Genomic DNA, 20,734 nt, shown 5'->3' on the forward strand with positions numbered 1-20,734 from the left:
GATCGAAGTCCATTGGCCATGACACCTCTCCACATACGGCATCTGACTGCCAGCAGCTTTGAGGCTCCCTGGACCAGACCTTGAATCGAAAGTATCCTGCGACAATTCAATGACCGGCCACACACTTTCTGGTTCGGCCATCCTTCAGCGCAATTGTAATGACAGCCTTGCTGGAAGTAAAATCTCTATTACCACATTCTGCTTATAGGCCACATATGTATCTGACTGATGTTCCCGGTATGAAGCAAGTTCTTCTGAAGGCTACTCTTCTGAACAGTGACTCGAAATTGAGCAGCACGATGGAAATGTCCGCAACGGATAATCCACGTTCCCAGTTTGGGGGATGAGCTGTTCAAGTAAACTGACTGGGCGGCGTCGAAGAGTTCGGGCTGCTGTCTGTTGCGCAGCCAAAGCCCGTCTCAAGCTGTTGCTGTCGATTTTCGCGTTTGGCCCAGCTGAGAAATAAATCCCGCTGGACAGTCCAGAGTTTCTCTAGTCTGATTGCTCATATACTTGGCAATCGAGCATTGCAGTCGAAGCCGAGCTCGGTCGTTGGAAGGAAGCTCTTCCCCAGCAACAACAAGCTTCAGCCATTCTCGTCCACGCCGTTGGTCGCGGCGCTCAATGCGGGATCTGACTTCGGCGTAGAATCATTCCGCTCAGCCTTGTCAATCTCTTTCAGCAAGAAAGCAATTGTTGCATCCCGAGCCTTGTCCAGACGCTTCAGCGCTTCCAATGGCATCTTACTATAACCAGGAGTTTTGACGGGAGTAGCAGGCGCAGCGGCGGAAGAGTCTTGACTCGCTTTCACAGACTGGGCCTTATCCGCCAGCAGCTTCCTCAACATCACAATGTTGCTATCCCGCTCAGCAAGCTCCATAGACAACCTCGCCTTCTCCCTCTCGTCTTCTGCGAGTTTAATCTTCTTGTTCCGTTCCTCATCCCCCACCCTGGTCCGCTCGCGCCATCGCCTAATCGCATCCCTCGCACACTCTTCAATATGCACAAAGCGGACAGGACCAAGCAGCACGCCACCATACCACCGCGCCACCATAACCGCGCCTTCTACATTCGCGGCTTCTAGGACCCGTTCCAGCTTCTTACCGGCGTAGCGTTCGCCGTCTTCGTCGGATCCTGTGGTGAAGAGGCGCGGCAAGTTTGGGGAGAGCGCGCGCTGGCTTGATAGCTTGCGCCATGCGGCGATGCGGTGAGTCGCTGTTCTGAAGTCAGGGTGCGCTTGCAGCGATTTGGCGGGTAGGGAGGGGGAGAAGTGCGCGATGAAGGTCGAGGAGCGGTCTTCGATTGGCGCGGAGACGTAGATATCAGGTAACTCGTCCTTGTGGGAAGTTGCTGTTGACGGTGACAGCGCGCGTTTGCGGGACATTATGGACTTGGGCCTTGATGAGACAACGGCAGAAGCTGCTGCGCTTGCTGAGAATACGGGAACCGATCACATAACGGCGGCGAAGTACAGCTTCCCGAAACCTGTGTTTGTCTCTGGGAAGCTGGAGACGGGAATGAGCTGCGACTCTGATGACTTATCGATAACTACATGATGCCTGAGGGATCTAGCAGAGAAGCCCTATCACGTGCCTACATCCATCTCAATCCCTGACTCGATTGAGTACCTGATTGAGTAGTAGACTATGCCATCAATGAGCACAACATGCTTAAAAGGCTGTCGGGGCCGTCTCCAGTATATGCGTCATCTCGCTCTTGGAACAATATGGAGTTCTTCGGTCCTGCATAGTCCCAACCCATCTTCCTGAATAAAGCTTGTATTTCTATTCAAAGCTTGCAACGCCGGGTATCTTACCATGACACGAAGGATGCCTTTCCTTTTCGTAATCCCACCCAGAAAACGTGACCCATCATCCACTAACCGCATGCGCAAACACCTTCGCCGCCAAATTGCTCAACAACTTTGCCTTATCCCCTTGCGGCAGCTCCTGGAACACCTGGTACACGCTCTTCCCCCTAGCATCCCTGACCGCACCCAGCCTATTCCCAGCCACCGCACCCGCAATCGCTCCCGGGAAGTTCGCAACAATGAAGCCCATCGCCCCGCCGCTAAGCCCGCCAACAAGCGCCCAGAACTTCCCCGTCGGTTGCGCATTATCCCCCTCCGCCATCCCCTCCTCCCTCAGCATCTCCTCAAATACATTCCCAAACTGCTCATTGCTGAACTGCTCCCTCTCCGCCTCCTGTTCCTGGTTCGCGCCCGAGCCGCCGAAGCCGAAGGCGGACCAAGGGAAGCCGCTTGGGAACGCGCCCGCAAAGCCGGTGCCTTGCTGGTTCTGCTGTTGGCCGGATTGCTCGTTTGAGGACGAGGGGAAGGAGGAGGAGAAGCCGTGAAATGTCCGCGCGGAGTCGTAATCGCGTCGGCGGGTGGGATCGCTGAGCGTGTAGTAGGCGTCGTTTATTACCTGGAAGCGCTTGGTGCGGGCGGTGCGCTCGGAGCTGTCGGAGGGGACGCGGTCGGGGTGGTGTTTTAGTGCTGCTCTGAGGGGGATTAGTGGGGGTGGAGCGAGGGATGTGCGGCAGAATACTTTTTGTAGGCTTCGCGGATTTGCTGTTGGGTTGCTTTGGGATCGATTTCTAGAACGGCATCTTGAAGCTGTTAGAGGGCGCTTGACTGCAAGCTTCGAAAGGTGGTTTCCGTACAGTAATCTGTCATTGGCGCTGTAGCTTGATGTCAGCCGTATTCTCTGAAAACTTTTCCTGGCGCAGATTACCTGACATCGTGAATCTTGGGCTGGCGGGGAGGAGCAATAACGGCTTAGGGGATCAAGAAGCTGTGAGGCAGTCTGTCAGACAGACTCGACTGTGGTGTTGACAGGTGTGTTAAAGCATGGGAGGCTGACGCGCCGCCAAACCGATGACGTCGCCGCTCACAAGCCACATCTCCAGAAAGCTAGACCCCTAGCGTCTCACGTGCTTTTCGCCGTTCTATGCCTCTCCACCAACTCATGATCAGTCAAAGCAAGGTAGGGGCTCTCAGTAAAGCGATTCATTTTTTCTGGCTGGAATTGTGAAGGCAGAGACAGCCATGCACTCAAAACCCAAAGTGATTATTCAATGTCATGCATGCAGGTGAAGGTAAAATTTGAAGGAAGCAATTGAATTTCTCTATCCAGGTTTGCGGATTTTTAGAAGAAACCGCATGTCCGCGTGGCCATACCAGCAGCCCAAGAAGTGTAAGTGTACAAGATGAGAAAGCAAGTGGGACGCCCCAGCATCAACCAGCCTGCGCCCAAAGTTTCGAACTTCAATAAGACGTTTTCACGTCAGCCTTCCCGCTCCAGAGCTTCATCCTCAGTGTGAAGCACTCCCAGAGGTGTACTCAAAGGCACTGAGAGTACCACTCGTTTTGGACTTGGCAGGTCACGCCGTTAACGCAGGTGATGGATCCGACATGATTGCGGCCGCCGCTGTTAAGGACGTTAGCAATATCACCTCATCTTGTAGTGACAGAAATGACTTACCATTGACCATACTTCTCCACCTTCCCGCCAGTGCCAGTGCCAGTGCCAGCTGCCGAGGAAGGCGCGGGCTTCGCCACTGTGACCAAGGTCGAAGGGGCAGCTGGAGGCGTGGTAGCCGCAATTGGAGCTGCCGAAGTGACGGGATCAAGGGCGGTGTCGCCTGACATTCCGGTACCCCAGGAGCCCTCCCACACAGGCGGTCCGGGGATTTGATAGTGATTGAAGGGCTTGTAGGGGTCGAAGTAGATTCCTTCTTGTTCGGGGTTGTATGTACCGGGAAGTGCCGCGCCGGCGGGAAGCAACTGACAAATACTTAGCGTTGGTAACGAAAGATGGGGTGGGCTTTTGTACCCTCCAGCCGTTCGACTTGACCCGAATTTGAACGCATTCCATGTAGAACTGCGCACCCTTCTTTTTGTGGCCTTCGTGCAAAGCGATTATTTCCGGACGCAGAAGATACTCGCCAGGCACAAGATCTGGCACCTTGATAGAGTGCTTTCCTCGGTTTTCAATGAGCTTGTCAGTGGCCCACTTGACGCCGTCGAAACCCTCTTCCGCCAGCTTGACCCAGACATTGCCGTAGGCGTAGGTTGGTGCGATGTAGGTGATGACCGGGCCGCGATGAGACTGTGTGGATTGGTTAGCATGCTCTCAACTGTAGAAAAAGGGCAGCCGACCGGATCGAGGATATCATCCCAGTCCGCACGAGCGTTGCGGTGCCATTCAAACGTGATGACCTGACCGGCCCAGACATCGATGGTTCTGGCGGCTGGCGAATTGTTGACATTGCAGGTCATGGCAGGCGAGTACACGTCCGTGATCGGGTCGTTGTTGGGCGGACTGGGAAGAGCAAGTCAGCAAAGAGAGCTAACTCGGGGGTTCTCTGTGTCACCTACCTCCTGATGTAGCCCCCGGGAATGTTCCCGAGCCCTTGGTCTACACCGTCGACAAAGATGGCGAAGACGGAGGTGTGTGCTTGGACGAATCCAGCTAGCACTGCTAGGAGCAAGGCGAAGAAGATCTTCATGATGAACGGGACTGTTGAGGTGGAAGATAAAACGAGTGGATCTTGAAGAAGAGTATGAAGTTGATGAAGTCGTTTGTTTTGAAAGGAAGGTGTAGAATGGAAGAGTTGTGACGGAAAGGTCTGACTATAAGTTGAAGAAATGAATGATATGAGTGGGAAATGAGCGGCAATATAAGCACGAGGTGCCAGTAGGTGCAGCAACTCACGATGCTCGCGCGGAGGCCTTCAGAATGCCCACGTGAAGGACTTCACTGATACTTATGCACCTTAAATGAACTTCACTGCCCCGGATCACGCACGACTGATTTGAAAAGCCATCAGGTGGTAGCTTGCTCTGAAGCGCCTCACCGTGCTAGCGCCCACGTTAAGCACAGCCTTCAATGGTGAAGTAGTGATCACGGTCCACCTTCCCCCAGATTTGATACACGCCAAGGGCCGCACGCAGTATCTTCCGTGCATGCATTAGGAATGACCCGCTGAAGATCCGATGAGAGTCTATCTCAGCCTCGGTAAGGAGAACGATGGCGCCAGAATCTGAAACGAAATGCTTGGAAACGCGTTTCCAAAATGTCAAAAGAGATTGCCCGCAGCGCCACTCAAGAAGCATTGATATTAAGACATTGGAGAAAGAGTTTGTGGTGTGTAGATCCCGCAACCATTGTCGCAGAAAAGCTAGTTAGATCTTCCTTGAGGTGAGAGTCTCCATGCTCGGCGTGGCATTTGTGCCCCGAGACACGGAAACCATCGGTAGCAAGATACCAGAGCGCCTCGGCGAGTTCGGAAACGTCCCAGAGAGCTCAAGTAGATGTAGTTAATGGCTTTCTCAAGTGTGAAAATGGGTATTGACGGATCGAGACAGTGGAAAAAACATCTTGATTTCCTGCGCTGGTCTCCGAGTCTACGTCGTCTTCAAACTTAGAACCTTCTCACATAGCAGTGAAGCAGTGTTCTTTTGCTATCTAGACGCGTAAGTTGCGGTCATATATCAAGCCGGAGTGCCAGGGTATCAGGTTACGACTTCGGTGGTTCTTTGCATTTCCCGACGGATTGCCTGCAGATCATGTGACATCGAGGTCATTATCTTGAGTTCATGGCCTGGGATTGGAAGTACCAGCTGATCCTGTACATTCACCCGGAGGCCTATGGCTTACCAACATCTCAATGACCGCACGACAGAGACACAGTTTGCTGATTGTAGTGTTTGATGGCCTTTTATCAATGCTTCAAGCATGGAACTAGGCACACCGCGACGACTCAGAATAGTCCCAACTTCATCGCGTCCTCTGACACTCCGAAAATGTCCAACACCATATCCCAAAAAACCTCCAACCTCCATCAATCCGGGTATCCAAGACGGCTTAAAAGAAGGAAAAAAAAATCATAACTCAATCCCCAGTCCCCCGTTTGCAAAACGGCAGTGCTCAACAATACAAACCACCACCCAGAGCCCTCACAGTGTTGTAATACACATCCGCAGTATTCCTGCACTTCTGGGCCTCGACGTACTTGGCGCACTCGTTATAGAGGTCCCGCTTGAAGTTATCATCAACCCTCTTGCGATCCGCAGCCGAGCACCGCTGTTGAATTGGATAGTTCCGGTAGCCGAAGTCGTGGCGTTGGCAACTGGGCAGGAAGTTGAAGCCTTGAGGCTGGTCCGGGGAAAACGTGCAGCCGTTGTCGTCCCAGGCGAGGTTGGAAGGGTTCCGGGCCCGCTTTGCGGCGAGGAAGTCGGGCATGCTCGTCGAGTAGAGCAGCCGGTCGGTGTCTTGCTGCGGTGTGGCGCGCTCGACCAGGTGGGTGAGCTTGTCTTTGATGTCTCCAATGGCTAGAGCAGAAACGGATACCGAGGCGCCCAGCACACAGGTGAGGGCTGTGAGGAGACGCATGATGGATGGCGAGTAAAGAGCAAAGATAATAATTTGGAGGGTAACTTGGGGGATTGTCGACGGGCAGCGGATGGTATGCTGATATCTTCTGACCCATCGTTGTTAGTCAAAGAAGCTTCAGTGGATGGCGAGAGGCACCTACAATCGTGTACTTTGCTCGTCTTGGTGAAGCGCCCTGAGACTGATATTTCGGATGCCCATACTGGCCCTCTTTATACAACACCCACAATGTGGTTTACACCCTCTTCCCCTCCATTGCCCTCTCCCCCGCTCAAGCCATCAGTGATGGCGAGCCCCAACCCCAAAGGCGCCAGTACCTCTTGCAGCTCTTTGCTCCTCTCATTTACCAGACTTGATCCCGGAGCTCACGCTTTCCACAGCTAATCCTGTGAACACTCCGTCTCGAAACGGAAGGCCAGAGCTTCTAGAACCTTAAATATGCAACCTCGCCAATTCAAAACACTGCGTCCTAGTCTCATATCATGAGATACATCGGACGTCAAGCCCGACGCGGAAAAGCGCCGCTTTTGATGCATGACGGCGGGCGTCACACCTGCCGAAGACACGCAAGCGCCGTTTTTCGATAAAACCGACTTGTGGGAGCTCGGATCCTCACCCAACGGCTAGAGAGAGTGTTTCACATCGTGGGATTTCGGCACGGCGCGAATCTGGGGTCCGAGGAGTGTGGAGTCGATTTGGAGGTTAAGCTGCAGGTGGCATCGCCGTTTCGGAGAACGGGCATTCGCGAAGCGGGGCTGCGTGTGGCTGTTGAGCATGCTGATTAGCCGTATCCCCATGCTAGGCCAGGAACTGGATCACTTGAACATCTACACACCCGGCGGGCCCTGAATCTTTTGCGGGGAAAATATGTATGCTTGATGTGGGCCCTCTTGTGATCGATATTGGTGGTGGTGTCTAGTCCTGTTAATATGTGTAACCTGGGCTGATGGCGCGTGGGAGGAGAGGCCGTTTACCTCCCGTCTCTGCACAAACTCGCTTCCAGGCTACACATCACACAACAAATCACGCAGTAGTTGATACCGGTAGCACGAGAACGTGGGTAGATGTTGCTGCAGCTTCGCGTAGAAAAGGTCCAGACAAGTGATCCAAGCCCCACTCCGCCTCTACCTTTGGAACAAACGGAATTGTCTCCGCTCGGTAACAGACATGTAGGAATAGATTCAAGAGGAAGGTTGGGAACGGTGCCACATGGTTGTGAAATTACAATGGTAACAAGTGGTGAACATCATCCACAGACAAACTACGTATAGCAGAAGCAGAGCGTGCATGCACTTGATCAACGCTTTATTGATGCTCGGAACGCTATATAATAGCAATACAACTTTTGTGTTCCAGGATCTCCGCGCCGAAGCGGCAGCATCACGGCCGCTCGCGAACTTTGGGCTTCCTTTTCCTCGCCTCGCCATTCTGGTTTACAGCAGTCGCGCTCTTGAGTGCGGCACCCTCGCTACCCTCGTCCTGTTCCTCTGTTTCTGGAAGTACGATGTCAGGAGTTTTGCCCATGGCTCTGCCGACCGTCTTCTTGTAGATCCACATGGGCAGCCGGAAGACAGCTGTGTCGTAGACGCTGGGCCTGGGTATTTCGTCGGGCTATGAGACTGTCAGCGCACACATGCCCATACCAAGTCCGAGATGGCAGCACTCACATCGAGCAAGTATTCGTGCGTCTCGCCCTCCTCGGTCTCTTCCTCGACGTACACGTTCCCAACTGAATCCACAACCAAGATCTTCCCGTTCTCAGCCTGAACTCTCTTCTTCGTGCCAACAGGACCGGACGTCAACTCGGCATCAACAGGCGTGCTGATGCCGCTAACTCTCGCCGTCTTTGCTGCCTTTGCATTCTTGATAGGCTTGCCTTTCCTAGCCTCCTTATCCTGCATGCGCTTCTGCCTCCTATTCAGCCCCATCTCGCCCGGCTCTGGTGAGTCTCTTGCTGCAAACGCAGCAGTATCCGCAGCGGCGCCCGCACCGACAGCAGGCACACCTGGAATAGCCAGATCGCCGCCCCAAGCCATCTTCCGCGCATGCTTGATGTACCTGTCCACAAAGTCTCGCTGTCGCTTCCAGCCGATATACAGCGCTCCATAGTGTGCCAGCCCGCCCCCTACGACGAACATGCCCAGCAGCACCGTGCCGACGCCTGGCCTGAAACGTTCGTAGTAGTATCCCGTGCCCCTCCACTTCGGGAAGCCGTTCTTGAGGAAGTGGTCATACCGCTCACGCTCGGGACCCCTGAGGATCTTGGCGACAAGGCCCAGCCGGGCAAACCGCTCGTTGGCAAGCTTGTCGAAGGCCTTGATCTCACGCTCGGAGGGCGGTTTAGTGACGTGCACGCCGGGCTTGCGCTTCTGGCCAGGCTTGGGCGTCGGGGTTGCGCGAGCGCGGTTGGCAATGAAGGACTGACGAGCTTTGTCGGGATGGAGTAAGCGTGATTGCTTGCGGTAGGCTTTGTTCAGCTCATCTTGCGACGCGGAGGGGGCCACGCCGATGAAGTCGTAGAAGGTTACGTCGGCGCCTTCGGTGGCTGCCACCTCATCGCGGACGCGGAAGATCTCGTGGTCTATGAAGAATAGGCAGCTTAGTATAGGCGGTTGTAAAGGGGGTGTTTGCCGGCAATCGAGCTCACGGGTGTGCCAGAACCATTGCGGCTGCTGCTGACATGGACGCGTACCCACCTTCTTTTGTCCAGGCAGCCACTATACTTCCTAAGCTGCAGAGCAGCAGCGTCAGGAGCAATTGAGGCCTCATGGCGGCCCAATTGTGGGGAGTAGACTGTCTGTGTGGATGTGGATGTGGATGTGGATGTGGATGTTGGAAGACGCAGCGTCACGTCGAAGCACAAAAATCGTGTCCTCTCGAAATGCTTAACGTGGCCCAATCAGGCCGGCCCGGAGCTCCGTTGCTTGGGCACAGGAATCACACTGCAGCAAGCGGTCGGCTCCTCAAAAGCAGGAGCTTCTGCCTCTTGATGCAGTGATATCCTCGGCGCCCCCTCTTTCTCTTCTGCTTCTACCGCACCGTACACTTTCCTGCCTCAGGCGTTCCTGAAAGCACGGCAGAGATGCAGCTCGCTGTGTGGGCGGCACGAGCCGGGTGAGGCTGAAGCGGTTGAGCGATTGGGGCGCTTGGCGTCGACCCTCTCTTTGACCCCTGGAACGCCTCAGGCTCAGCCTCCATTTCTTCGCACGCGAATACGCTCAACACCAGGCAGCTCTTTTCGAAGCCCGTCCTTTCCCTCCCCCTTCCTCCTCCACTTCGCTCTTGCCGCGTAAGCCCCGCAGTATCACGTAAGCCACCGAGAACTCCCTTCAACTACATCAAGCCGCCCAACATCTCGCCTTGGTAAACCTTTACTGATCACGGAACAGAGCTGACACGACTCCCCTGACCAAAGCACGCACACGACACATCGCACTCCTCCTTGTTACCCATCCGACCCCACAGTCAGCTACCAGCCATGTCACGCATCAACATACCCATCGATGCCCTGACCTCCCGCCTCAACCTCTCTGGCCGCTTCGACAATGTGCGCTCGCAGTCCATCACCTCGCGCTTCGCCAACCTGCGGCCCGTCTCCGAGTTTCTCGACTTCAAGCGGGTATCGAAGCCGCAGAACTTCGGCGAGGTTCAGAGCCGCGTAAACTACAACCTCAGCTACTTTAGCTCAAACTATGCCGTCGTCTTTGCCATGCTCAGCGTCTACAGCCTGCTGACCAACTGGACGCTGCTCTTCGTCATCTTCCTCGTCGTTGGCGGTATGTACGGCATCGGGAAACTACAGGGCGCCGATCTCGATCTCGGCTTCGTGCGCGCCACTTCCAGCCAGCTGTATACCGTGCTGGTGTGCGTCGCTGTGCCCACGTTCTTCTTCGCCTCGCCCTTCGCCACCGTCCTCTGGCTCATCGGCGCCAGCGGCGTAACAATCCTGGGCCATGCAGCATTCATGGACAAGCCGATCGAGTCAGCTTTTTCCGAGGAGGCGGTCTAGGTGGTCGGCCGCGAACTCCACACGCTATGCCCCCCTGGGGAAGACCACCGGGGCGGAGGAGGGACATGTATAATGCTGGGACGGCCGCACGGTTCCAGGATTTGGACAGCGATGAGGACGGCCGGGGCGTTTTTGCTTATGAAGAACATTCTTCAGGAACGACACCACCTTTCATTTCGGATAGACTCTACTCCAACGACTCGGACACTGCATATCGGGAGGAAGACTTGGCGTACGGAGAGGATTATGGGTATTCGGAGGACGATTACGAGTATGAGAGGCAGGCGGCGCCTCTTGTCCGCCGCAAGTTCTCGGAGGAACAAGAGGAGATTGTAACGCAGCGGGCGCTGGAAAAGATCCGACGGTCAAGAGCGGCAGGCAGGACGGATGTTAGTCTAACGTACGAAGAGCTCGACGCTCTCGAGCGCCGACGTGTTCAACAACCACCACCACCTCAACGTGCAACACCCCAAGGCAAGATCAGCAGCAGGACGAGCAGTCCGAACAGCGTCCGCTCAAGGAAGGGTAGCTGGGTGCGTCCTGCCGGGCTACTCAATGCTGCTGCTCCGTCGCCCGTCAAGTCTAGGAAAGAACACAGGTCAAGTCGCAGGACGTCCGACGATGCTGCAGCTCTCAGGGGGCCTGGTTTCGCCATCGCCGGGCCGTCCGGAACATCCAACCTCGTGCCGCTTGGAGGCTATCAACACGCTCAGACGCCCCCGCATTCTCGCTCCCGCCAGTCCTCTCAGTCACGCTCGCGCCAAATCATCTCCCCAATCCCGCAATATGAATCTCCGCAGTACGCCTACGCAAACCGTCCACCATCCTCCTCTTCCCGCTCATCAAGCATCCACCAAGACGAGCCCGACTGGGCTCTCCGCTCGCGCAACTCCTTCATCGCGCAGCAGAACTACCAAAACGACCCGTTGCTCTACCAGTCCAGCTCTTCTCTCGCGCAACCGCAACTCTACCCGCAGGGCCGTCGCGTTACATCGGGTCCGTCGGATGTCGCTTATGCGAACCTCAGGCGCATGCCGGCGACTGTTGGTCGACTGCCTACCAGCAATTCGGATCCGGTGCTTGGATATCGTGGGCTGGGTTCTTCGGGCGCGGGCGACGAGGACGAGTACGTGGATGTTGCGGCGGAGGACTCGGGCAGGAATGGGAGGAGTGAGCGGCGCAGGAGGGGGAGGAGGTAGTGGGCTGGTGATGGACGAGAGCGTGGTTCCGGGATACTCTTCTCACCCTGTGTTGTCATCTTTTACTCACGTTTTTAATGACTGGTTTCTTCTGGCATTGCGGTTTTAGAGTTTGGCTCGGTGCAAGGGGCATGCATGGGCATTGACTGGGCAGCATCGTTGCCCGGATTGAATTTGTAGAGTTGGTGCATCTCGGTTTCATGGGTAGTCCAAACCAAAGCGTTGTCCTCGCGAACATTGCTACCTTCTTCGTCTCGTACAAACTTCGCTCCTCCGCTACGCCGCTTTACTCGTACCTGATGTTTTCATAAGTCCTGACGCCAAGCACGATCATCGAAAGTTCAGCCGAGCCCCCTGCGCAAGCGGACCCGAAGGCCTGCACAATTCAGGCGCTAAGGCTGCACAATCCCTGTGCGAACCCTGCACGCAATCTGGCGGTCAAGCTCACCCGAAAGCTCTTCTTAACCCTCTGCAGCGTTTTCCTCCCCACCCGTTCATCAACGTCTTCTCTCACTCCCACTTGCGCAATCGCACCGTCGCCTTCATCAAGAACAAGAACCTCTGCTTGCAGGACAGCCGCCGCACACAAGTCTCGGCTATCACAAGAAATTTCCACCAGCTTCACAAACGCCCTCTAGCTCGGCGCAACAACCTCACACGAGCGAACACCACACCCGCCCTCAAGCTACAGTCCATCAAGTACCCCTCGCACACGTACAACCACCACCACCACCACCACCACCAATGGGCTGGTTCACCCCCTCCCACTCCCCCACCCGCCGCCCCGGCTACAACCACCGCACCTCCAGCCACCACTCCTCCCACGGCCACGCCCCAACTCACAGCCACGGACCTACCTCAACCCACCGCCCGGCCCCCTCAAGCTTCTCGCGCACCTCCTCCTCCTACCACCGCCGCCACCCCAAGCCCCGCGCGGGCTACATAGCGCGTCTGCTGCACAAGCTCCGCGCCCTGCTGCGCGAGCTGTGGTATCTGGCCCGGCGCCACCCGGCGCGCGTGTTTTGGCTCGTGGCCATGCCGCTGATCAGTGGGGGCGTGCTGCAGCAGATGGCGCGGAGGGTCGGCGTGAGGTTGCCGGGGTGGTTGGGCGCGGTTGTGGGGCAGGGGATGAGCGGCGGGAGGGGCAGGGGGCTTGAGGGGGGGTATTATGGCAGTGCGGGATATGGTGGCGGGGGGAGTGGGTTTGGGGGGTATGGAGGAGGGGGTCTGGGCGGCGGCGTTGGGGGGTTGATGCAGGCGGTAAGGTTGTTCATGTGAGAGCTGGGTATTAGGGGCTCGGTCTGGAGAAACCACGAGGAAGAAGAGGGGAAGGGTGGGGGGGGGCTGTCCAGGCTGGATCCTGTCTCGCCGCTGCAAATGCACCACCAACCATCGCAGCAGCAACAGCAGCGGCAAATTGCAGCAAACCCAGCCGTCCGATTCCCCGATCTGAAACACCCCTCATGAGCATCCCCCGCATTCTGGATTCCGCGACGACGCTCCTCGATACCAGCAGCAGTAGCGCCTTCCGATCTCTCCGTCTTAGCTTTCCTCGTTCCCCGCCATCGCGCCCCTCACGCTTGCATTGCCATGCGAAGCAGCAGCCATCAGACTCACCGTCCGCTTATCGAGCCGAGCCAGAGACGCCGAAAACGGATTCCATTGCGTCCAGCCGCTACGAATCCGGAAGCCATTGTCCCCGGCCAACTCCCCGCAGGAACAAGTGCTGGTGTCCGCTGTGAACAACCCAGCCTTTCGGAGCCCAGGGGCCATTGCTCGGCTCCTCTCTTTGAGCAGAAAAGTTATGCATTGGTCGGATGCGAACGGAAAGAGGCAGGGGAGTTTGGCTCGCGTATGGCTGCCGGCCAAGCGACTTGTTCGAATGCGTGCGAATACTTGGGTCCTCCGAACGGGAACCCCCAGCTGCAAGTTCCGGTGGGTTGTTGAATGTCCGACGTGTTTCTCCGCTTGGGCCTTCTGAGAAAGCGGTTCGGCGTGCGGCGTTGGATGGGATGAGGGAGTTGCGAGAGGGGGCTGATCTACCTTGGTGATTCCGATATCACGAGCAAGGAGTATCCAAGGCACAAGCAGTACAACTGCCGCAGCGTGGTAGAGAGAGAGAGTCGATTCAACTTCAAACTCTGCTAAAGTACTTCATCCTGCAAATGTGTGAGGTGTATTTTAGCGCCCCATCCACACCTTTACCCATCAACTTCTTACAGGTATCTACATATGTATCGTCCAAACGCCGTCCCACGCCCACGGACTGTCCCAGATGACTCCAAGCGCCCATTGCTATGATGATTCACAAATCCACTTCCGGTGCGCGCTTCTCACGCAACATGGCCCGCCAAGCCTATAAACAGCGCCTGCGCAGCCAGCTGGATGGTCCAGATGCCGACCTTCTTAAAGCGGCGCTTGCGGGCCTGGTGGTCGTTCAGGACGTCGCGGGCGAATGCTTCGTACATCTGTTCGCATTCCAAGTCAGCCTTGTATTCTCTTTCATGGCACAATCGGCCAGCGACGTGGAAGAAGTTGCAAAAGGGTTCCGCAGAGAAAAGGCAAGGTAATGGGAAAAAGTGTTACAACGCACCTCCCTCGACACATCCTCCATCAGCCCGCTATCATAGACCGTCCAGCTGCCATCAAACTCGCTCGCCCTCTTCACCACCCTACAGTTAACGGGTATGAACGTCTTCTTCGAGTTGATATACGCAACAATCGGCCTCACAAGCGCATTGTTGATGTAGCTGATATCCCTCGTGAACAGCGGCACCGCAGCCCTAACGTCATTAAGATGGACCCTCAGATCCATGACCAGGAACCTCTCGTCGTCATCGTTGTGCTTCTGGTGATGCTCCGCGGAGGGCTTGGCGACCTGCTCATCGCCGCCGCGGTTGTGCTCGCCGACTCCGTTCTGGAGGTCCGTGACGGTGGCTTCCACCCTGTCGTAGAAGTCCGACATCACCTTTGCGATGCTGCCCGCGTTGTCGGCCGGGAACATGATGTCAGCCACAATGTCGACATTCCCCTCGTGGATCCAGGAGAAGGGCCCGTTGATGCCGCGGTTCAGGTGGTCGATTGCGAGGCCGTCGATGCGGATGCGGGAGTGCTTCTTCCAGTGGGTCGCTTCGCCGGCGATGGAGTCTTCGCGACCCTCGTTCAGCTGCGCACCCGTGTAGTTGTGCGTTTGGCGCGGGTGGATCGTGAAGAGCGAGTCGTCGAAGGAGCCGGACATTGTGTTTGCGGAGAGGAAGTCGTAGAAGAGGTATTGCTTGCGCAGCTGGGGGAGGTCGCAGGCGAAGATGCTGACGCTGAAGGGGCGGAAGTTGCCAGGCTGGTAGACGGTTACGAGGAGGTCTTCCATTTTGAAGGAGTCGATTTCGAAGTCTCCCGGGTTGTGCTCGTGTTTGTAGGTCCGCGGATCGACGTAGACTTCTGGCGCATGCACGGAGGTTCTGTCCACTACACCGCGGATCCCTTTTACTTCCACGTCACGGAGGAGCCCTTTGCCGTTGAACCATTTGGCGAAGGATAGCGTGACGTTGACTGTGTCGATTGAGAGGTCGAACTGTGTGTAGTTCGTGTCCTCCTCTTCTGGCTTTCCGCCATCGCCGGCCCGCTCGGCGAGCGCTGCTGCTGCGGCGGCTGCGGCGGCCGACGTCTGGGAGCCCTTGGTGACCTTCGACTGGCCTTGTCCAGGTCGTCGCGAGACGAAGACGTTCTTGAAAGATATGACACCGTCTCGCCAGTTCGGCACGATGGCGGATTCGAAGATGACCTTGACACCGGAAGACTTGGTGAGGTAATTACCGATCCAGCCCGCGAGCGTTTCTTCGCTACTTGTTAGCCCCGACTTCACCGCTATACTGGGCGATATGCATACCTTGCGCAAAGACGGTATTGACCATTAGAATGGCCAGCGAGAAGAACGTCGTTGTCCCCACTATTATCCAAACAACATGTCCTACCAGGATCCACGAGAAGAAGGCGCTGATTTCGTCCATGTTGAACGGACGGGCGCTTTTGATGGAGAACCATTTGAAGCGCACGCGCAGCCGCGACCAGAAGCCGGTGGCGGCTGCAAGCAGCTCCTCCTTGGTCGGCCGGTGAATATTCTGGGGCAGATGCGGTAGCCGGTCAAGAAGGGGCTTGCTAGCAGCAGCTGAAGGTTCCGAGCTCGCCTTGGGGCTCTCGGTCTTCTGTGGGGTCGGTGATAGCTCCGCCTGGGGGACTGGCTTCGCTGGTGGCTCCTCTCGCGGGTTTGAAGTCCCATTGCTGAGGGAGCTTTTCCGTCTTGTGCTGGCAGCTGCGCCTTTCCGCCTTGCCCTGCTGTGTATGTGGTGCCGCCATGCTGTAGCAGCGAGCTTGGTCACGCTGGCTCTTTCCGCTTCTGGAGTGACAGGCGGGAGATGACCACCGATGCATCCGAGTCCGAGACGAGCGGCAGTTGGGAGGTGCGATCTGGAGGAAGGACTGTCCGACAAGGCTCTTGAGCTTGCTGACCGCAGTAGAGTGGGTAGAGGATAGCGAGCGAGACTGCTACTCGCATGCAATGCGAGCGGAGAGGGAGGATGCGGATGCGGATGCGCTGGTGCGGAGAAGCCGACGAGGGAGCGCCATGTTTGTCCGCCGACTCTTCGTCCTACATTGCGGCTCATTCTCCTCGAGATATCCGCATGGCGTCTGGATGCGGATGGTGGGGGAGGAGTTGGACACAAGGCGGATGAAGACGAGCTCTCAGCAAGCTTACGGCGCTTCCTATGTCTCCATGACGCTCGAGCAGACAAAATCCATTGACAGCCTCGGCTGAATGTCGGATGGTTTCGCCGCACGCCAAGCCCAACTTCTCGAACTTTTTGTTAAGCCAATGGCCAATTCTGCACTCCACACAAACTCTGTATATAAGTAAGTTGCGTGCTGCACGAACGACTCTAGCTTGACCGGCGACCGCGATCTCGAGAGGGTAAAGACCAAATCCACATCTAGTACCGCCTGCGACACCGCCACGAGAGCAACCACAATGCCCGCACCGACTGCGCTCTTGCGCGCACCAGAGAAGCTCGCCCAGGAAGAAGCCATGCCCGAAGCCCCCCAAGGCCAGCAACCCGCACTCCCTCCCAGAAGCATGCACTGACCGCCCCAAAGAAGATTTCGTCCTCGATCCCAACACCACCTCGACCGAGCCTGGGCCCGCCGCATCAGCCTCCGATCCCGACACCGCCATGGAGGTAGACACAGAAGGCCGACCGCTCTTCGCCCCCGCCGCAGATGTGCCTTTAGCGTTCCGGGTAGAGAGCCGCAAGGTTCCTGTGCCACCGCACCGCATGACGCCGCTCAAGGCTGCGTGGCCGAAGATATATCCTCCGCTTGTGGAACACCTGAAGGTAGATCTCCCGTTGTAAAAGAGGCCGGGGTTAAGGTCTCGGCGGCTAACTCTGAGGACAGCTGCAGTGCCGGATGAACGTCAAGAGCAAGGCGGTTGAGTTACGAACATCGCACTTTACGACGGATTCTGAGGCTCTGCAGAAGGGGTGAGTGCTCGTGGTTCTGGGAGAGTGTTAGTAGGGAACTAACAGAATTGCCAGAGAGGACTTCGTCAAGGCGTTTACCCTCGGTTTCGACGTCGACGTCAGTACCCATGCCACCTACCTACTAAGCTGCATACTCACAGTGATTAGGATGCTATCGCGTTGTTAAGAGTGGACGATCTATACATACAGACGTTTGAGATCGTGTGTTTCCCTCTGCAATAATATAATTGCCGGGCTAACCATGGCATAGAAAGACGTGAAGACACTCCAAGGCGAGCACCTTGGTAGAGCCATCGGGCGCATAGCTGGTACGTGGACCCTGCAAGTCGCCACCTCGTATCCTACTAACAGCGTGTTCAGGCAAGGACGGCAAGACAAAGTTCGCGATCGAGAACGCAAGCACGACGAGGGTGGTAGTGGCAGGCCAGAAGATCCACATATTAGGCGGCTTCAAGAACATCCGTATAGCACAAGAGTCTATTGTGTCCCGTAAGCCTGTTCCACGATCTCTCCGTCGTCGTTTCGAAGTCGCTAACTCTCGTGTAGTTATCTTGGGTGCTCCCCAAGGCAAAGTGTATGGCAATCTTCGGACAGTCGCATCGCGGATGAAGCAGCGGTTTTAAGTATGATACCCAAACAAAACTGCATTTCCTGGCGTTTGGAATCTGTGGCATTTGAAACGGATCTCGGAGCGGGCACCTGGCTGGGTGTGCAGGGTTTGACGTCGTTATGAAAGTCAGAGATTGGTAGACGGCGTAGGGTGGCTGATCCATTGAAGCCTACGGTGTCTGCCGGCTGGCTTTGCACTGTTAAACAAGCTTGTAACCGCCTATCATCGTTATCCAGGTAATCGACAAACGTACAATCCCCTAATCATCCGGATCGCTATACTCAACGTTTCCCGAATTTTTTCCCAAAGGGACAGTTCTTCCCAAGACGCTTTCAGCTCCGTTGGATATCATTACCATACCCTGGAGAGCACGGAAGCGGCGATCTCACTACCATCCACGTCCCATAAACGCCGACAAGGGATGATCTGCGCACTCGTCGTCTTCAACCACCTGAGATTCAGACTCTCTGAAGTATAGACAGTCGTCTGTCTACCTCGTTGTCCGGAAGGCGAATTGTCGGGATGGTCAAGCAGGTGATCCACCAACCAGATGCGGTCCGGCGTTGCGATCTCTGACCATACCATGCACGAATCCGTGCCGGCGACTTGCGTCTTGTAAGAGGGCAGGCCTGGCGACAGGCTTACCTCTTCGAAATCGATGCGGGAACAGTCAGCGAGGCCTACGCTCGTCCATTCAATGGCTGCGCCGCGCGGTAGTTCGTCTACTTGGACGACGATGCAGGGTGGTGTCGGGGACTGCTCTTGCGAGGAGATTTGCACAATGCTAGAGTCTGGAAGAGGCGGGCGGCCATCGCCGTCGGCGCTTTCGTTCGCGTTAGGTTGGTGGGTCACACCGTTCTTGAGATCCCACACATCCAGCTCTTCCTCATCCTCACTGTTTCCCCGTCCAGCCTCACCCAGTACCCGATGAAGATCCCTCCAAGCCCTCCCCGCTACTCTCGCCCTCGCCGTCGCCTCCCCCTCTGTACACTTCGCCAGGAACGCCACGCCCCCCGTCCACCACTGCACGTTTACCGCCCTCCCAACCCGCCACAGATGCTGCAGCGCCAGCACAGTCTGCGCCCGGAACTCCCCCATCTTATCTCCTCCTACCTCCAGCCCCGCCCGCTTCAAGTCGTTCGGCCCAATGATCTCCATACTCGCCGGCACAAGCGGGATCTGGCCCGCGACGAACACTTCTCTGGGCCCTTCCCCTTGCCCGTCTTGATACTCACCCGCCGTGAGAGGCGCCATCCTCAGGCTTTTGGCCTGCGAATACGGCCCAATATTCGCCGGCGCCCAGTAACTCCTACTTTGCACGTGCAACCCACCGCCACCCTCGCCCCCCTCGCCCCGGAGATCAACAACGACGCTGAGCACGACCTCCACGCCGTATGGCAGCGCGTCGCCGCAGGCGACTGTGACACGGGAGGGGGGGTTGGAGGCCGTAAAAAGGTGGCCGTAGATGGGGTTGATGGATGTGAAAGAGGACATGCTGCGTAGGAGGAGTGTGCTAGAGATAATGGAGGAGGGTGGGAGATTGTGGCTTGCTAGAACGAAGGCGAGGTGGGCCATGATGCTGTACATTTGGGTTGCGGCGGTGAGGTCGGCGGTCGGGGAGGTCATGTTGGAGATGTGGAGGGCGGTGGGGGTTTGGGTAGTTATCCAGGTTTCGGAGAGAGATATTGGGGGACCGGGTTGGGTAGGCGTAGACTGTTGTATCCGTGCGGCGGTGGTGTTTTCTGTGTCCAGCTCCCGTAAACGTTGCCAAAGCATCTTGAACTCGTCGTCCAAAAGCGCCGGTATCCTCAAGCTGCTCAATCCACCATCTTCCTCCCCATCCTCATTCTCCACCACCCTCGCACCTTTGATCCTCAACACTACACTTCCTCCCTCTCCAACCATTGCCTCCGTTCCCCCCAGCTCGATCTTCCCCCTCCACAGCACCCCCGGCCCTCTCACAGCCAACGTCTCAAATTCTCCTCCCTCCCCCAGTACCGCGCCTCCCCCTCCCCCACCAAACCTCCGCATCCTTCCCACCAGCCTCGCCACCGTCCGTGGATCGGCGACATTGAGCCCCAAAAACCCCTCATCCAGCCCGCCGGACGCAACCTTGATGATCCTCGCGTCCATGCCCAAAGCCGCCATGTCGCTCAGCAGCGACGTCTGGGCATAGGGCGGGAGGTACGGGTACTGCCATAGAAACGCCAACGGCACGAGCCCGAGACGCAGCGCCACGGACTCGATGCGTGTGCGCTGGTAGGTCGAGAGGATGGCGCCCGTGGAGAGGGCTGTTGCGTCTGGATGCGCGAGGAGAACTTGCTGGAGGAGCGGGACCAGGGACTCTGTTTCGTCTTCGTCTGCCGTTGCTGGGGCCGCAGATCCCCTTCCTTCGGCCGCAGTGGAGGGTACCGAAGGGGAGGGAGCGTAGTCCCTAGCGGTACAAAGGGCGGAGCCAAGGATGGGCTGGCGGTAGAGCGGGAGGTTGAGGGCTTCTTCGTACAGCGGTATTAGGGAGTGGCCGACGGTCTGGTACATGTAGCTGTCGATATCGGGGCCCTCGCCGTCATCTGAAGTCGTGGCGCTGGGGCTGGGCGCGGGATAGAGATTCGCTAGAGCGACTATTTCATGGCCATTGGCGAGGCAGTGGAGGAGTGAGAAGAGTGAGTCTTTGCCGCCGGAAATAAGGGCGATGACTTTGTGCTTGGTTGGAGACATATGGGATGGAGAGTGAGTGACATCAACCAGATAGACGCGATGAGCTATAAGATCAGGCTGAAGAGGAGAAAGGAGTGGCTGTCTCAGTCATCGGAAGAAAGACTAATGGTGGTTGGAAATACTTGTAGACCGGACGTTGCAAGTGGGAAGAAACGCTGAGAAATGCTGTGAGGGAACCCGGGCGGAGAGCGTGGTTTGACAACTGGGTGAGCGGAAAGTCGTTAGTAAAGGCTTTGAGACTGTCAATATTTTCATTGGCACATCCC

At 56.6% G+C, this 20,734-nt stretch overlaps 11 protein-coding genes across 11 annotated transcripts; 4 read left to right on the forward strand and 7 right to left on the reverse strand.

Annotated features, from left to right (window-relative positions):
- Positions 1-586: 586 nt before the first annotated feature.
- On the reverse strand, positions 587-1,384 carry W97_06020 (uncharacterized protein; the record flags this gene model as incomplete). Its single annotated transcript, XM_007783899.1, has 1 exon — positions 587-1,384. The coding sequence occupies one exon, from the start codon at positions 1,382-1,384 to the stop codon at positions 587-589; it is 798 nt and encodes a 265-aa protein (XP_007782089.1).
- Positions 1,385-1,871: 487 nt separating this feature from the next.
- On the reverse strand, positions 1,872-2,742 carry W97_06021 (uncharacterized protein; the record flags this gene model as incomplete). The annotated part of the gene is made up of 3 exons (XM_007783900.1): positions 1,872-2,502; positions 2,550-2,598; positions 2,736-2,742. 3 exons carry the CDS (start codon positions 2,740-2,742, stop codon positions 1,872-1,874), a joined length of 687 nt encoding a protein of 228 aa, XP_007782090.1.
- A 601-nt stretch (positions 2,743-3,343) lies between these two features.
- Positions 3,344-4,512, reverse strand: W97_06022 (uncharacterized protein; the record flags this gene model as incomplete). Its single annotated transcript, XM_007783901.1, has 5 exons — positions 3,344-3,431; positions 3,486-3,787; positions 3,837-4,112; positions 4,163-4,325; positions 4,382-4,512. The coding sequence occupies 5 exons, from the start codon at positions 4,510-4,512 to the stop codon at positions 3,344-3,346; spliced, it is 960 nt and encodes a 319-aa protein (XP_007782091.1).
- A 1,421-nt stretch (positions 4,513-5,933) lies between these two features.
- On the reverse strand, positions 5,934-6,398 carry W97_06023 (uncharacterized protein; the record flags this gene model as incomplete). The annotated part of the gene is made up of 1 exon (XM_007783902.1): positions 5,934-6,398. The coding sequence occupies one exon, from the start codon at positions 6,396-6,398 to the stop codon at positions 5,934-5,936; it is 465 nt and encodes a 154-aa protein (XP_007782092.1).
- A 1,380-nt stretch (positions 6,399-7,778) lies between these two features.
- On the reverse strand, positions 7,779-9,167 carry W97_06024 (uncharacterized protein; the record flags this gene model as incomplete). The annotated part of the gene is made up of 3 exons (XM_007783903.1): positions 7,779-8,009; positions 8,066-8,979; positions 9,095-9,167. 3 exons carry the CDS (start codon positions 9,165-9,167, stop codon positions 7,779-7,781), a joined length of 1,218 nt encoding a protein of 405 aa, XP_007782093.1.
- Positions 9,168-9,876: 709 nt separating this feature from the next.
- W97_06025 (uncharacterized protein) lies at positions 9,877-10,407 on the forward strand (the record flags this gene model as incomplete). The annotated part of the gene is made up of 1 exon (XM_007783904.1): positions 9,877-10,407. The coding sequence occupies one exon, from the start codon at positions 9,877-9,879 to the stop codon at positions 10,405-10,407; it is 531 nt and encodes a 176-aa protein (XP_007782094.1).
- Positions 10,408-10,433: 26 nt separating this feature from the next.
- On the forward strand, positions 10,434-11,606 carry W97_06026 (uncharacterized protein; the record flags this gene model as incomplete). The annotated part of the gene is made up of 1 exon (XM_007783905.1): positions 10,434-11,606. One exon carries the CDS (start codon positions 10,434-10,436, stop codon positions 11,604-11,606), a length of 1,173 nt encoding a protein of 390 aa, XP_007782095.1.
- A 744-nt stretch (positions 11,607-12,350) lies between these two features.
- On the forward strand, positions 12,351-12,884 carry W97_06027 (uncharacterized protein; the record flags this gene model as incomplete). Its single annotated transcript, XM_007783906.1, has 1 exon — positions 12,351-12,884. The coding sequence occupies one exon, from the start codon at positions 12,351-12,353 to the stop codon at positions 12,882-12,884; it is 534 nt and encodes a 177-aa protein (XP_007782096.1).
- A 1,055-nt stretch (positions 12,885-13,939) lies between these two features.
- Positions 13,940-16,267, reverse strand: W97_06028 (uncharacterized protein; the record flags this gene model as incomplete). Its single annotated transcript, XM_007783907.1, has 3 exons — positions 13,940-14,074; positions 14,200-15,440; positions 15,493-16,267. 3 exons carry the CDS (start codon positions 16,265-16,267, stop codon positions 13,940-13,942), a joined length of 2,151 nt encoding a protein of 716 aa, XP_007782097.1.
- Positions 16,268-16,831: 564 nt separating this feature from the next.
- On the forward strand, positions 16,832-17,763 carry W97_06029 (pre-rRNA-processing protein PNO1; the record flags this gene model as incomplete). Its single annotated transcript, XM_007783908.1, has 7 exons — positions 16,832-16,993; positions 17,055-17,140; positions 17,195-17,237; positions 17,288-17,341; positions 17,391-17,448; positions 17,501-17,629; positions 17,687-17,763. The coding sequence occupies 7 exons, from the start codon at positions 16,832-16,834 to the stop codon at positions 17,761-17,763; spliced, it is 609 nt and encodes a 202-aa protein (XP_007782098.1).
- Positions 17,764-18,101: 338 nt separating this feature from the next.
- W97_06030 (uncharacterized protein) lies at positions 18,102-20,468 on the reverse strand (the record flags this gene model as incomplete). Its single annotated transcript, XM_007783909.1, has 1 exon — positions 18,102-20,468. One exon carries the CDS (start codon positions 20,466-20,468, stop codon positions 18,102-18,104), a length of 2,367 nt encoding a protein of 788 aa, XP_007782099.1.
- Positions 20,469-20,734: the final 266 nt, after the last annotated feature.

The sequence above is a fragment of the Coniosporium apollinis genome (assembly GCF_000281105.1).
Source record: "Coniosporium apollinis CBS 100218 chromosome Unknown supercont1.29, whole genome shotgun sequence".
NCBI classification, from domain to species: Eukaryota; Fungi; Ascomycota; class Dothideomycetes; genus Coniosporium; species Coniosporium apollinis.